The following is a 12210-nucleotide window of genomic DNA, read 5'->3' on the forward strand; positions in this document are numbered from 1 at the left end:
GGGGGGGGCGGGTTCAGCTGTGCCTTGTGCACCTTTGCTGCAGCTGAGGGCAGGCCTGGCTCCCTGTGGCGGGGAGGGGGCTCACCCCAGCCGCCTAATCACTGTGACACAAGAGCTGGGATCTGCAGGCACAGAGAAAACTGAAGGTGGCACATACCAAGCAATCCCCAACCCCATGGGACTTATGACCATGGGAGTTGCTTCCCATCCCTAAGCTGGTTTGGAGAAGGCCTGATCACAAAAAGTAGAGGTAAGCTGCACTCTGCATTGGCTTGCCAGAGATAGAAGGAGGCATATGTAAGATGGAGATAAGTGGGGTGCCTCGCACTCCTGGCTCGGGGCAGCGAAGGTGAGTTGTCTCGGAGCTGAGCACAGCAAGCAGTAGAGGAGAAGGGGAAGCAAGGTCTTTGTGCTGAGATTCTGCTGTGTCTTACTTCCCTTTCTGGTCTCTTCAGGGTTTTGTATGGGTTTTTTCTTTGCAGATCTTGTTTGGTTCTTGAATAGACTTGTATATATTTTCAGTGCAAAATTCTGTAAATGGAAGAAAACAAACATTTAAAATGAGACGCCCGGCGCGAAGAATCTGCTGTATTTATGGGAAATAAAAGTTCTTTCCTGATCCTGTCCCTCTGCTTTTTGACCCAAGGAATGTATTTTTTCCCTCAGTTTCCTGATGACACCTGAGGAGCTTCCCTGGACCCTGCCCAGCTCAAATCCTGCCCTTGCAATCCTGTGCATCCCTCAGTCACTCAGGGCCTTTCCTGCTTCCATGAGCAGGGATGGTGGAATTCCCCTGGCAGTTCTCACTTCCTTTTTTTGATAGCAGTCACTTCCATGGAGGTGTGGTGGGCAGGAGTCTGGTCCCTACAATCCATGGGAAGCAAGTCTTGAGCTCGCTCCCATGCTCCGCGTGACGGCAGCTTCACCACGGCTGCTAGCGCTTGCAAGCAGCTCAATTAGGCAGTTTCATTTCAGGGGTACAAAGGGGATGTCCTAGCAAGCAGCAGCMGAGGGCTGGGAGGGGCTCTGACATTGCATTTAAGGAATGGCCTGGCCATCTCTTGATGCAGCCAGTGAGGATGGCRAGGGGTGGCTTTGCTGCATCTTTGCAACAGGTGCTTGAAGCGACTGCCTGTTAAGAGAACTCCCAGGCCTCAATGCTGAGTGATSAGATGTGCTCTGCCACAGGTTTAGAGCAGCCTGATGTTTTGGGCAGGAGAGAGTGGTGCTCTATCACCCCATAACTACTTGAAAACAGCTGCCAGCACCACTTTGCTATACAATGACGGGGGGCTTGACCCTTGCATAACCCAGCAGCTCCCAAAGTTTTGCTCCTCAGGCTTCAGAGCATAGATGGAGTGCCCCTTCTGGCTCTTTTTCTTTGCTGTTTGCCTCTTCTGCCCACAAGCCGACCACTTCTCGTTTGGGCTTGGTTTGCTGCTTCCTTTGGCAGCAACGTAACCCAGTCAACAGCAACGTCTGCTCTCTCTTAGTGCAGGAGCAAAGTCCTAGCTGCAAGTAGCCAGAAATAAGGTGATATTTACATCTCATAGAGTCAGGACCAAAGGTCGTAGTGGTGGGAAGTGGATGTTTTTACAAAAAAAATGTAGGTGAGCTCTGGTGCAGCTCTGCAGAGAGAAAGCAACACCCGAGCCTGAGAACCGGGAGTTTGTGGTCCCCGTGCAACTGTGCGGGTGCTGCTGCCCCTGCTAGGAGGAGCTCTGCTAGCGGAGGGGGAGTGGGGGAAGGGACCTCCCCAATGCATAAGGCAACAGCCGTTGGCCGCAGCTTTGAGGCGGTTCCGGAGAGCCTCAGCGACAGCAAGGATGGAAAGCAGGGTGAGGGGTGCAGGGGGAGTTGCAGGGGTGGCTTTGTTGCTTGTGCTTCGCTGYTTTTGTCACAACGAGGGGGATATGTCGCAGGAGAAGAGGATAGAGCTGCATCCGTGAGCATGGAAAGGGTGCCTGAGGAGWGTTGGCAGAGTTGGGTGACCAGGTAGGGCAGGGTGTACATCAGGCATTCTGTAAGAACTGTACTGCCAGCTGGCACTGACACAGCTGCCCTGCGGCACAGCTGGTGGTGGGCAAGGGAAGGAAGGGGAACCACCCCAACTGAGACAGACAGCAAGAAAGAGCGTGGGCCCTTCACTCGGGCTCAGCAGCGGCATGTGCTTGTCCTGCCTTGTTATGCATATGCTGTAATAAAATTTCCCCTTTAAGGCTGGGCTGAAGTTATTTTTACTTGTGGGGTAGTGACAGGAACACAGAACTGAGCAGGAGGCCTGAACTGTTTTTACCTGGTCTGTGGCAGAGGGGCAGACGGAGGAGGAAGGAAGCTCAGAAAAACAGAGGGAGCAAGAGAAGGGATTTCAAGGAAGAGAAAGCAAGCAGCGCATCCCCAGGGAGGGACTGGGGAGAGGACCGGCTGGGGAAACTGAAAAAGAGGGAACGAGGGAAGGAGAAGTCCTCCAGGAAAAGCAAATACCAAAGTGAATCTGGGGAGCAGAGGGGCTGTAGACATCCAACACCAAGCATTACTCAGGGGTGCTGAGCGAGTATACCTAAGCAGAGCAGCTCCTGTGGTCTCCTCTTGGCTTTCAAGATGATGAAAAGACAGTTTAATCGAATGCGGCAGCAGCTGTCCCATCCCATCGTTCGGTAAGGACATTTCTGCTACCTGTACTGGAGGGAGTGGGATTTGGGTCCTGGAGGGCTTGTGCTGGACTGACTTCTCAGTGCTAGTGGCCTGGGGAAAGGTTGGGGGACAACTCAGCATAAGCTGAGAGGCTTTGGGAAGGCTGAATTGGAGCTGCTCAGCAGTAAATTATCCTTAAGTCCAGCTACTTCTCCCAGGGTCCACAGGTGCTGGATTTAACTGGAAACGGGGCTTTCCCAAGCTTGGCTTCCCCAGGACATGGGGCAGTGGGGCAATGGGGAGGGACTTTCTAGCCACATGTCCCTGGCTGTGCAATGACCAGGAGGATAACCAGGCTGGGACCTGCCCTCTCTATTGTGTCTAGGGTGCCCCATAGGAACCAGATGCCCTCCATAGCTCTAGCCAGCCCAGCAGCATGAGCATCCCAAGAATGCCCTTTGAGGAGAGACCAGGGTCCTCAGACGGACCCATGGAGGACTTACAGCTCCACACAAAACCCTCTGTCCCTGTTCTTCCTCTGCCATTTCCTTATTTTTCTCTTCAGCTTTCCAACGTTCTCTCCTTGCAAAGCCCAGAACTGAAACTACAGGGCTGGGCCCTCCCTGCCCATCCCCCTCACTCCCTTTCCTACTCCCTGCCACCTCTGCAGTTTTCCAGAACTAGGAGACTAAGTGGGACTAAGTGTGTCCCCTAGACTATTGAGGTCTTTCAGCCAGTCCAGCAGATCAGMCACAGAGAAGAAACTCCTACATGCTGGCAGCCTCATGCCCTCCTTGCATTCCCCAGAAGGGAGCATGATGTCCTTTTCCATCCCTCTTCCCTCAAGATTTCTCATCTCCATGATAGARGCACCTGCCTTTTGCTTAATGCCAGGCAGGAAGGTCTCAAGCAGCTTGTGAAGTCCAAGAGCAATCTCTTCACCCACTGCAGAGCCTCTCCTCTGTGGGCCACAACCTCACGTGATCTTGCCTGCCTTCAACCAAACCACCCACATTTCCTGCACCTCCGCATCCTTGTCCCACAATGGCTTAAGCAGGCAGTGAAAAGAGAGAAACATGAACTGGGGAGAAAGCAGCAACAGATGGAAATCAAATGGGGTTCCTGGGGCATAGCAATGGTAGCAGGCCATTAAACAAGGCTTCCTCTATGGAAGGCATCAGGGAGGTTTTGGGTTTATAATGGYTAATGGGTTTAGAATTTGGTTTTGAGCAGAACCACAGAAAGCTGGGTCTGTGTYGGCATTTCTGGAAGGGCTGATGTTGGTCTCGAACCCCAGCTTGATCACAAGAATATCCTTGCTTCAGCATCAGTGGACCCCCAGCTACTGACTACCCTGGCCTGCAAAGACATGTGCCAGATTGCACATGGATTCACTGCCCTGGATTCACCTTCAGGGGAGAAGTGGATAGGCAGGGTCAGTAAACATCCTGCTCCTGTTGTGGCCCCACTAAGCACTCTGACTCCAAAAAAGAACAGGTCACATCTGGACTTTTTGACTGAGGTGCACTGAACTAGAAACAGTCTGATGGGGTGTCTACCAGCCTGCARGGTTGGCTCCCTTGCCCTGCTCCTGCTGTTCTTATCCTCCCAGGCTCGTTCTACCCACAGCCTTGTTTCTGATAGTTCAGGCTATACCCTGTGCCTCCTGCTCCCAGGAGCCCAAAGAGAGGCGGTAGGATGCATAAGGATCTGCTTTCCCAAGGAAGCTGGGTGGAGGTCATCCCCATTTACTGATGGTTCTTTTTCCTTCCTCCACAGAGCCCAAGAATCAACTGAGCTCCTGTCAGACGATTTGCTGCAGGTGAGGTGCAGGCTGRGCTGGAAGGTGTGTGTCTGCTTGTGCCTGGGCATAGGAACGTGCCCCACTCCTGCCTGCCATTTGCCCTGCCAGCTCATCCAAGTCATGGAGCTGGGATCTGCCCACGTGCTGGAGGGTGATTTCAGGACCATATTAAGAGATTGGCAGGCTCCTGCTACCCCAGAAAGGGCTCTTTCTCAGCTGCTCACAGAGGAATGAATCCTGACCAGATGTTGTGCTCCCTTTTCATTGGACCAGAGATGCTCTGAGCTGTGGCAGGATGCTGGGCAGGCCACCCTCACTCAGAGCTGAATAGTGGGTAAATGGCCTCAAGCTGCCCATGGCTGGCAAAATGGCTTCCCCAGTCCCACCCTTCTGCCTCCAGATTGAGCAGAGGATTGAGCCGGCCAAGCGAGCAGCTCACAGTGTGGCCAAGAGGCTCCAAGCCTGCCTGCAGGGACAGTATGGCTCCGAGATGGACAAACGAGTCGTGAGTAAAGTCTTCCCACTGCAGCCTGTGCCCACCCCAGCTCTGTCCCTTGCCAGGAATGGCGATGCCAGGCTTCTGCTTTGCCAGCTTTACTGAAGGGTGTCCCAAGTGTTCCAAACCCAAGTCCCATTGTCAGTAGTGGCCTCCAGCATGTACTCGGATGAGCAGAGCAGGGCAACCCTCTCAAACATCACTAATTTGGGACATTCCTGAAATTTGCATTTTTGCATTGAAGTCTTTGTTTGCATTGAATAACCCTCCAAAGCTCTTGTTATCTATGTTCCTTCCAAAACCCCTGTGAACTCTGGCACCCACGGTGTCCTGTGGTCAGGCACAGTGGTGTCAGCATTTCCTTCCTAAACCCTTCGGCTCTGTGCAGAAAAAGCTGCCCTTGATGACTCTGTCCACGGCGATGGCTGAGAGCTTCAAGGAACTGGACCCAGAGTCCAGCCTTGGGTAAGTACTGGTGTGAGAAAGTGCCAGGGTGATCCCAAAATATGCCAGATCCCGGTGGTGACACTGTCTTGGCTCAGGGGCTCCACAGTTCAAACCATGTCCCCAGAGTAAACAGTGGTCTTGGACTGGGAGAGGGGACAGCCAGCACCTTCAGCCTCCCATTGCAGAGTAGGGCCAGGGGCTGGCTTAGGGTCTCCTGTGGGCACAGGTATAGTGGGGATGTTGGGTCAGAGCGGGGCATGGCTTCAGCCCCTCTATGTTGTAGGTATTATCATAACTCCTGAAAGGCCTTGTCACACTGCATAGGCAAGAGTGGGCTGGAGTCTGTGCTCCAAAGAGCCGGTGTGTGCAGGCCAGTGCAGCTCCTGCTGGGGCAGGGGAGGTGTTCCCTCTGCTGTAGAGGGGTGTGTGTGTGTATCCACAGATCTTATGCTGAGTGTAGAGTGGGTTTTGCATGCTATTTCATCTCTTTCCCATGCAGGAAAGCTCTGGAGATGGGTTGCTGCATACAGAGCTTACTGGCCAAAATTGTGGCTGAGTTTGAGATTGCCCTGGAGCACAATGTCCTGCAGCCRCTCAACAAGCTCAGTGAGGTAGTACTGGCTGCCCCATTGGCTACATTCTCCAATCTCACCCACACCTTCCGGTGAACCCAAGTCTCCCCCACTCACTCTGGCCCTCTCTCCCCTAGGAGGAACTCCCGATCATCTTGAAGCGTAAGAAGACCCTCCAGAAGTTGATTTCTGACTGGAACACAATCAAAAGCCGGTATGGGGCACACTGCAGCCCTGGAGGGCCAGGGCATACAGAGCACAGCCCCACACAAGTTGAGGGAGAGAGGAGGATTATTGCCCAGGGGAGCCAATTTCCAACAGCTCTTCAGGAGCACCCAGCCAGCTCTTCTCTGTGGGTACACCTTGCTCTGGGCTCAGCTGCTGATTCCACAGCACCAGAGAGAAGGGCAGCTCTGTTGCTAAAGGCAGCAAGTTGCCCCAGTGCTGCTTGGTACACTGAGATCACCTCACTCCAACTCTTGCCAGTGGTAGCCCCTGCCATGCCAGACTTCTCTGGAAATCTGCACAYCTGTTCCACCCAGCGTCCCTGGCACTGAGACCATAAATGTGCCTCTTTGCTCCCACCCCAAAGGCTGAACCAAGCTGCCAAGAGTTCTAATAACAGCACTGGAGCTGGTGCTGGCCCAGGGGCATCTTCTGCTGCCAGCAAACTGGAGGTCTTGAAGGAAGAAGAGGAGGAGGTGAAGAGGAAGGTGGAGCAGTGCAAGGTGAGATGGTCACGTGCTCTCTCCCATGGATCATCTCTAGGGCTGCAGATYTGCTCCCCTCCACCAGTCTTGTCTGAGGTGACCCCATGCGGAGACGGATTGCAGCCAGCCAGCAGATCCTGCCCTCTGCAAGCAAATGGGCCCCTCAAATASAAATAGGGAGATGGCCCAAGCCCAGGGAAGAAAGAGGAAAGGATTCAAAGTGCAAGCTGCTGCAGAGAGGAGGGTCCAGAGGCTAAAGCAGGGAGCATATGGGGTCCCCTCAGGCTGGGAATCAGCTGAGCGAGGATCTCTCATGGGTGGCAGAGAAGTTTCACATCAACTTTCTCCACTTCTGCCCTGTTTCTCTGAAAAGCCCAGCACTTTGCCTGGCAGAGCTCGTGAGCTTATTGGAGGTGAAGGTGCAGGGACCACTTAGTCACTTGTGCCAGGAACTTGATTATAGGGCATATTGTTGCCACTATCCAAATGCAAGAAATGGAGGCAAAGAGAAATCCCCACTGCACCCGGAGACCCTGTCTAGACAACTTCATAGACCAGATGAAGTGGCTTCATGAAGGTGACTCCTCTTCCTTGAGTGCCAGGGAGGGGATGGAAGATTGCTCTTCTTTGTGTCACCCTTCTTAGGACGAGTACATGGCTGACCTCTACCACTTCTCCACCAAAGAGGACATCTATGCCAGCTACTTCATCCAAGTAAGTCCTCTGCATCACTTCTCAGTGTATGAATGTCTACTGAGACATGTCTGAGCCCAGCCTTGCCCCCATCCACACCAAGTGYCCCAAGCAAGGCAGGGGACAGACCAACCAAGGCATCAGCAGATGCCTATAGCTCCAGGCACTGCAGAATAATGCCACCACTAGCACCAAGTGCAAACAAGCAGCTTGTACTGATGATACTCCTCTCCAATTTGCCCTGTACCCCTCAATACAGACATAGTCCCATGGTTCCCAGGCAGGTTCTCCTTGCAGCTCCCTCTTTGCCCTGTCTGCATGTGGTGCAATGTCCTGGAAACAGGTGTGTCTCTGAGAGGGGTTGGTGCCAAACTGAATGCTGTTTGCCTGTCATCTGTCTGGCAGCTACTGGAAATCCAGGCCCACTACCACCGGCAATCACTGGAATCTCTGGACTCAGCTCTGGCAGAGTTGAGGGAAAGCCACAGACAGACAGGTAACGTCCAGCTTTCCATGCAGCCTGGGAAGGGCTGCAGCTGAGCCTGTGTGGCTCGAGTGTGGCCAGCAAAGCTGGAAGAGGCTCATTTTCCCTCCCTRCACCTGCTGCTGCCTCCCATATTGGGCTGGTAGGTTGGGGATCCTGCCTGTCCTGCTTCTGCCTGTAGCCAACCAAGTTTGGTAAGATGCTGCCATGGCCAAATGCTGGATGGTCCCAGTGTCCACCACCCCTCTTGACATTTTCCTTCCTCTTCCAGAGTCTTCCTTCACTACAGACACCCCAGTGGCAGGGTACTATGGTGTGTCCCTAGAGACACACCTGAAGAACTTGGGCCGGGAGATTGCGCTTCCCATCGAAGCCTGTGTCATGATGCTGTTGGCTTCTGGCATGAAGGAGGAGGTAGGGAGTCCTCCRGATTCCCTCATCACCTTTCCCCCACCAAATGCACTCCTCCTAAACTCAAAATGCATCCCTTCCCTCTTCACCCCATCCCCAGGGACTCTTCCGGCTGGCAGCAGGTGCCTCAGTGCTGAAGAAGCTGAAGAGCAGCTTGGCCAGCGGCTCCAATGCCCTGGAGGAGTTTTACTCAGATCCCCATGCTGTGGCTGGTGGGTGTCAGCAAGGCAGGGTGGGGGGACATGATTGGGCAGTCCCTGCCATCCCTCAGCTTCCATCAGCCCCGCTGCGCCCCATCTCCTCCCAGGTGCACTGAAATCCTACCTGCGGGAGCTGCCCCAGCCTTTGATGACCTTTGAACTCTACAACAAATGGGTCGAAGTGGCCAGGTGGGTCCAGGTATTTTGGTACAAATCCCAGGCAGGTTTCAAAAAGCCCCCTCCATCTTTCCCAGGACTTGGAGCTGGGCTGCTCAGCCTCATTTGCCATGTGGGAACAAACACAGTGCCTCTGTGGATGCCTTCTTCACTGCCCAGTAAAGCAGGACATCTTCATCTCCAGGGCTATGGCCCACATAGCACAGCCAACGCCATCATGTCCCTCTCTGCTCCAGGGAACAGACTGAGCTCTCTGCTCTTCCTTCTTCTCTCTTGCAGCTTAAAGGACGTTGATAGCCGCATTCAGAGCCTGCAAGACACCTGCAGCTGCCTGCCCCAGGACAGCTACAACAATCTGAGGTGTTTTTTCATAACAGGGCTTCTTTAGGCCCAAGCAATCACCAAGGGTAGCCATTCCCTCCTCAAATCCTTACGTACYATACCCTTGCTCTCCTTTCATCTCACAGGTATCTGATCAAGTTTTTAGCCAAGCTGGCTGAACACCAGGAGGTGAATAAAATGACCCCCAGCAATATTGCCATTGTGTTGGGCCCAAATCTGCTGTGGTCACAGCAGAGCACAGGGTAAGGTCTGGTTTGCAGGGATGGGAGGCACTTCCCTAGCCCCAGCTGGGATGCACTGAAGGCAAATGCCAAGGGAAAGGCTGATCCAGCAGCCTTCAGGCTGGTCTGAAGCACTTGCACCTCTTCCATCCTCAAATCCTGTCCTTTGTCCCCATGCTCCCCTGAGGAATGAACACCAAAACCCATTTGGGATTAATGCCCCCAAACCCCTTTTCTGATGTTTCCCCCACTCCTGTCTCTCAGAGACCCCATGCAAATGGACTTGGCCTCAGTCTCCTCCATCCAGGCCGTGGTGGAAGCCCTCATCCAGAATGCGGACACTCTCTTCCCCGGAGGTATGGCCAGGGCATCACTTGGTGGGCCGCAGCAGAGGGTGACAGGGAGATAAAGGAAAGGAAAGGAACTGCTTCATCTCCAGGAGGAGGGAAGCTGGAGGGTGCTCTGGCTCCCTGCTATGGGGTCATTGCTCTGGGTTGCAAATGCTTCCTCACAGCATCTCCTCTTTTCTCTTCACCCAGAGGTAGATTTCAATGTCTCGGGCATGTTCATGCCACCCACAAACAGGGGACTTTGCAAGGCTGCCCCAGTGGAAGAGCTGACCCCCACGACCTCTTCAGCCAGCACCCCTACCTGTTCGGACGGAGAGGCGTAAGTCTGATGTGAGCCAGAGGCTCTGGGTGTCCCAGTTCTCCCCATGTCCTCCCTCCATGCCACCCCACACCAGGACCATACCCTCACAGGTGGCTGCAAGGTGCCACGTGGCCAGGAYCACCATGCCCAACCAAAGTCTGACTTGCCCCGTTCTCTGTGCAGCACGTCAAGGGACCCCGAAGCCAGGTCCCAGCCGGCATCCCCAGCACTGCTCAGGCCATCTCTTGAAGCTGCAGGGCCACCAGCTCCGACGGTGACTGATGACAACACCCGCAAAGGTTAGAGTGCCCCATGTGCTTGGGAAACTACACCCTCTAATGCCACCTCCTGTGGTTTAGTCTTCATCTTGCCATTTCCCACATAAGTAGGCACTGGGGATGTCCCTGTCACCAAATGAGAGGAAAGGCCTCTGGCCAGGGCATCACGGTCAGGATCCAGCCAAAATGGGACTGTGGGACAGACACAGTATGTCCTCCAGTGTATTGTTCAACACCTCTGGAAAAGCTCCTGATCCTGTGTGAAGGGAAGAAGGAAAAGCTGGTGTGCACTTGTGTCTTCAGTACAGGAGTTGGGCAAGGGGCGATTTGTCCGCCCATCTATCTGCAGCCCCCCTGCTTGACCCATGGCTAGCACTGCAGTCTCTCTGCTCTGCAGAAACCTCAGTGGAGAGGACCTCAGTCTACCTCAGCTTCCTTTTCAGGCAAACGCCTGGCTCCAGCCCGACCCACAATGCCGCCACCACCTGTGACGCAGCCCCGGAACACGGCTCCTGCCCAGGCAGCTGGTCCCAAAGTCCTGCCGCGACGGATGGCACCCAGCCGAGCCCCGTGCATCCCACCGCCGCTCCCTCCACAGCCAGCACCTCGCCACAGCCGAGATGTCACACCATCCCCCAAGCTTTCCCCTGGTGAGGCTGACACAGCGGCTGCCATGGACTATGTGCCAGGAACTGCAGAGAAGGGGCAGCCGCTGCATGCAGCAGGAAGCCCCCTGGCCACATCGGCCCCAGAAGGACAGCCCACAGGGAACTGAGCAGGATGAGGGGCATGAGGGAATCACAGGTCAAGGAGATGGGATCTGGAACCTCTCTGGGACCCAGCAGGTGCTGTGGAAATGCCAGGGTGGCCTGAAGGACAGCATCTCCTGGTCCTCCACTTTGTTGCCTTGGTTCACACSGCCTGGTATGTTTTGCCTGCCTTCTCTCGCTCTCCTGTCTCCACCTCCCCACACCACCACATCCCTACCAGGGCCTGGCCACCAGTGAGGGCCCTGGTACCTGCCCAGATCCCCCATTGCAGGCCCAGACACTGCCTCCAGCTTTTGGGCCAGTGCGGGCAGCTTGGTCCCATTGAGCCATTTGCAAATGCTCAGCCATGATACCATCCCCATTTAGCCTTAAAATGCATTGCCCCAGGAACACACAGATGGATATAGAAAAATACAGATAGACATACATACATAAATACATATATATGTATATAYATGTATATTTGGAGTGCATGTCCTCTGGGGAGTGGCTGAGGGAGCTGGGGTTGTTTGGCCTGCAGAAAAGGAGGCTCAGGGGTGACCTGATCAATCTACAACTCTCTGAAAGCAGGATGTAGCGACCTGGGGATTGGGCTCTTCTCCCAGGCAACCAGTGGCAGGGACAGGAGGACACAGTCACAAATTGCACCAGTGGTGGGTTAGGTGGGACAGCAGGAGGAATTTTTTCATGGAAAGTGAATGGATATTGGAACGGGCTGCCCCCGGAGGTGGTGGAACCACTGTCCCTGGAAGTGTTTAAGGAGAGACTGGATCTGGCACTTACTGCCATGGTGTTGTTGACATGGAGGTATTCAGTCATAAGTTGGACTCGAKCATCTCAGAAGGCTTTTCTAACCTGATTCTGTGATATTTTGCCACTATTTGAGAAGCTGGTGTCAAAGTCGCAGGTCCGTGTGAGCAGGGCGCACTTGGTAGTCTGAGGTGCTGCAGGCTGCAGCCTCCGCGGCAGCAGCGGGGACAAAGGGAGGCAAGAGGGCGCCCAGCACCCGCGGCCGGCGGAGAGGCGGGCCCAGGCCGTAATGGCGACCGCGCTTCCCACACACTCCGCCGGTCGGCAGGGGGCGCTCTACGGCAGCTCGAGCCCGGCGGGAGGCGGTGGCCGGGCATGGCGGTTCCAGCCAATGGGCAGCGCGCTCTGCCCTGTCCCCGCCCCCTCCCCGCCTCTCTCACTTTGGGGGCTGGCCCTCGGCCCCGCCCCGCCCTTCAGTGCGTCAGGGTCTCCCATTGGTGACGGCGGAGGGCCGAGGGGCGGTGATTGGCGGCGCGCTGGGGCGGGGCGCGGCGGGGGGCGGTGATTGGC

At 54.9% G+C, this 12210-nt stretch overlaps 2 protein-coding genes across 5 annotated transcripts in view; both read left to right on the forward strand.

Annotated features, from left to right (window-relative positions):
* Window positions 1–6: 6 nt before the first annotated feature.
* Window positions 7–12027, forward strand: SH3BP1 (SH3 domain binding protein 1). 4 transcript variants are annotated; one of them, XM_057387987.1, is made up of 18 exons: window positions 7–2657; window positions 4414–4456; window positions 4839–4943; window positions 5323–5399; window positions 5881–5992; window positions 6091–6167; window positions 6546–6681; window positions 7309–7377; window positions 7762–7852; window positions 8112–8254; window positions 8352–8463; window positions 8559–8640; window positions 8908–8988; window positions 9096–9212; window positions 9456–9547; window positions 9731–9860; window positions 10026–10141; window positions 10564–12027. In XM_057387987.1, the coding sequence occupies exons 1-18, from the start codon at window positions 2602–2604 to the stop codon at window positions 10893–10895; spliced, it is 1971 nt and encodes a 656-aa protein (XP_057243970.1). In that variant the 5' UTR covers window positions 7–2601; the 3' UTR covers window positions 10896–12027. The 4 variants fall into 4 exon arrangements, with proteins under 4 accessions (XP_057243970.1, XP_057243955.1, XP_057243960.1 ...); XM_057387972.1 differs by having other exon boundaries at window positions 8559–8988; XM_057387977.1 differs by lacking the exon at window positions 7–2657 and having other exon boundaries at window positions 3220–4456.
* PDXP (pyridoxal phosphatase) overlaps window positions 11930–12210 on the forward strand; it is a 3013-nt gene continuing 2732 nt past the window's right edge. The window contains exon 1 of the mRNA XM_057386525.1: window positions 11930–12116. Within this exon, the coding sequence (XP_057242508.1) occupies window positions 11930–12116 (187 nt within the window). The remainder of the gene's footprint in view (window positions 12117–12210) is intronic.

This window comes from Malurus melanocephalus, unplaced genomic scaffold (assembly GCF_030028575.1).
Source record: "Malurus melanocephalus ecotype Western Australia unplaced genomic scaffold, MMel_1.1 scaffold_17, whole genome shotgun sequence".
Classification (NCBI taxonomy): Eukaryota; Metazoa; Chordata; class Aves; order Passeriformes; family Maluridae; genus Malurus; species Malurus melanocephalus.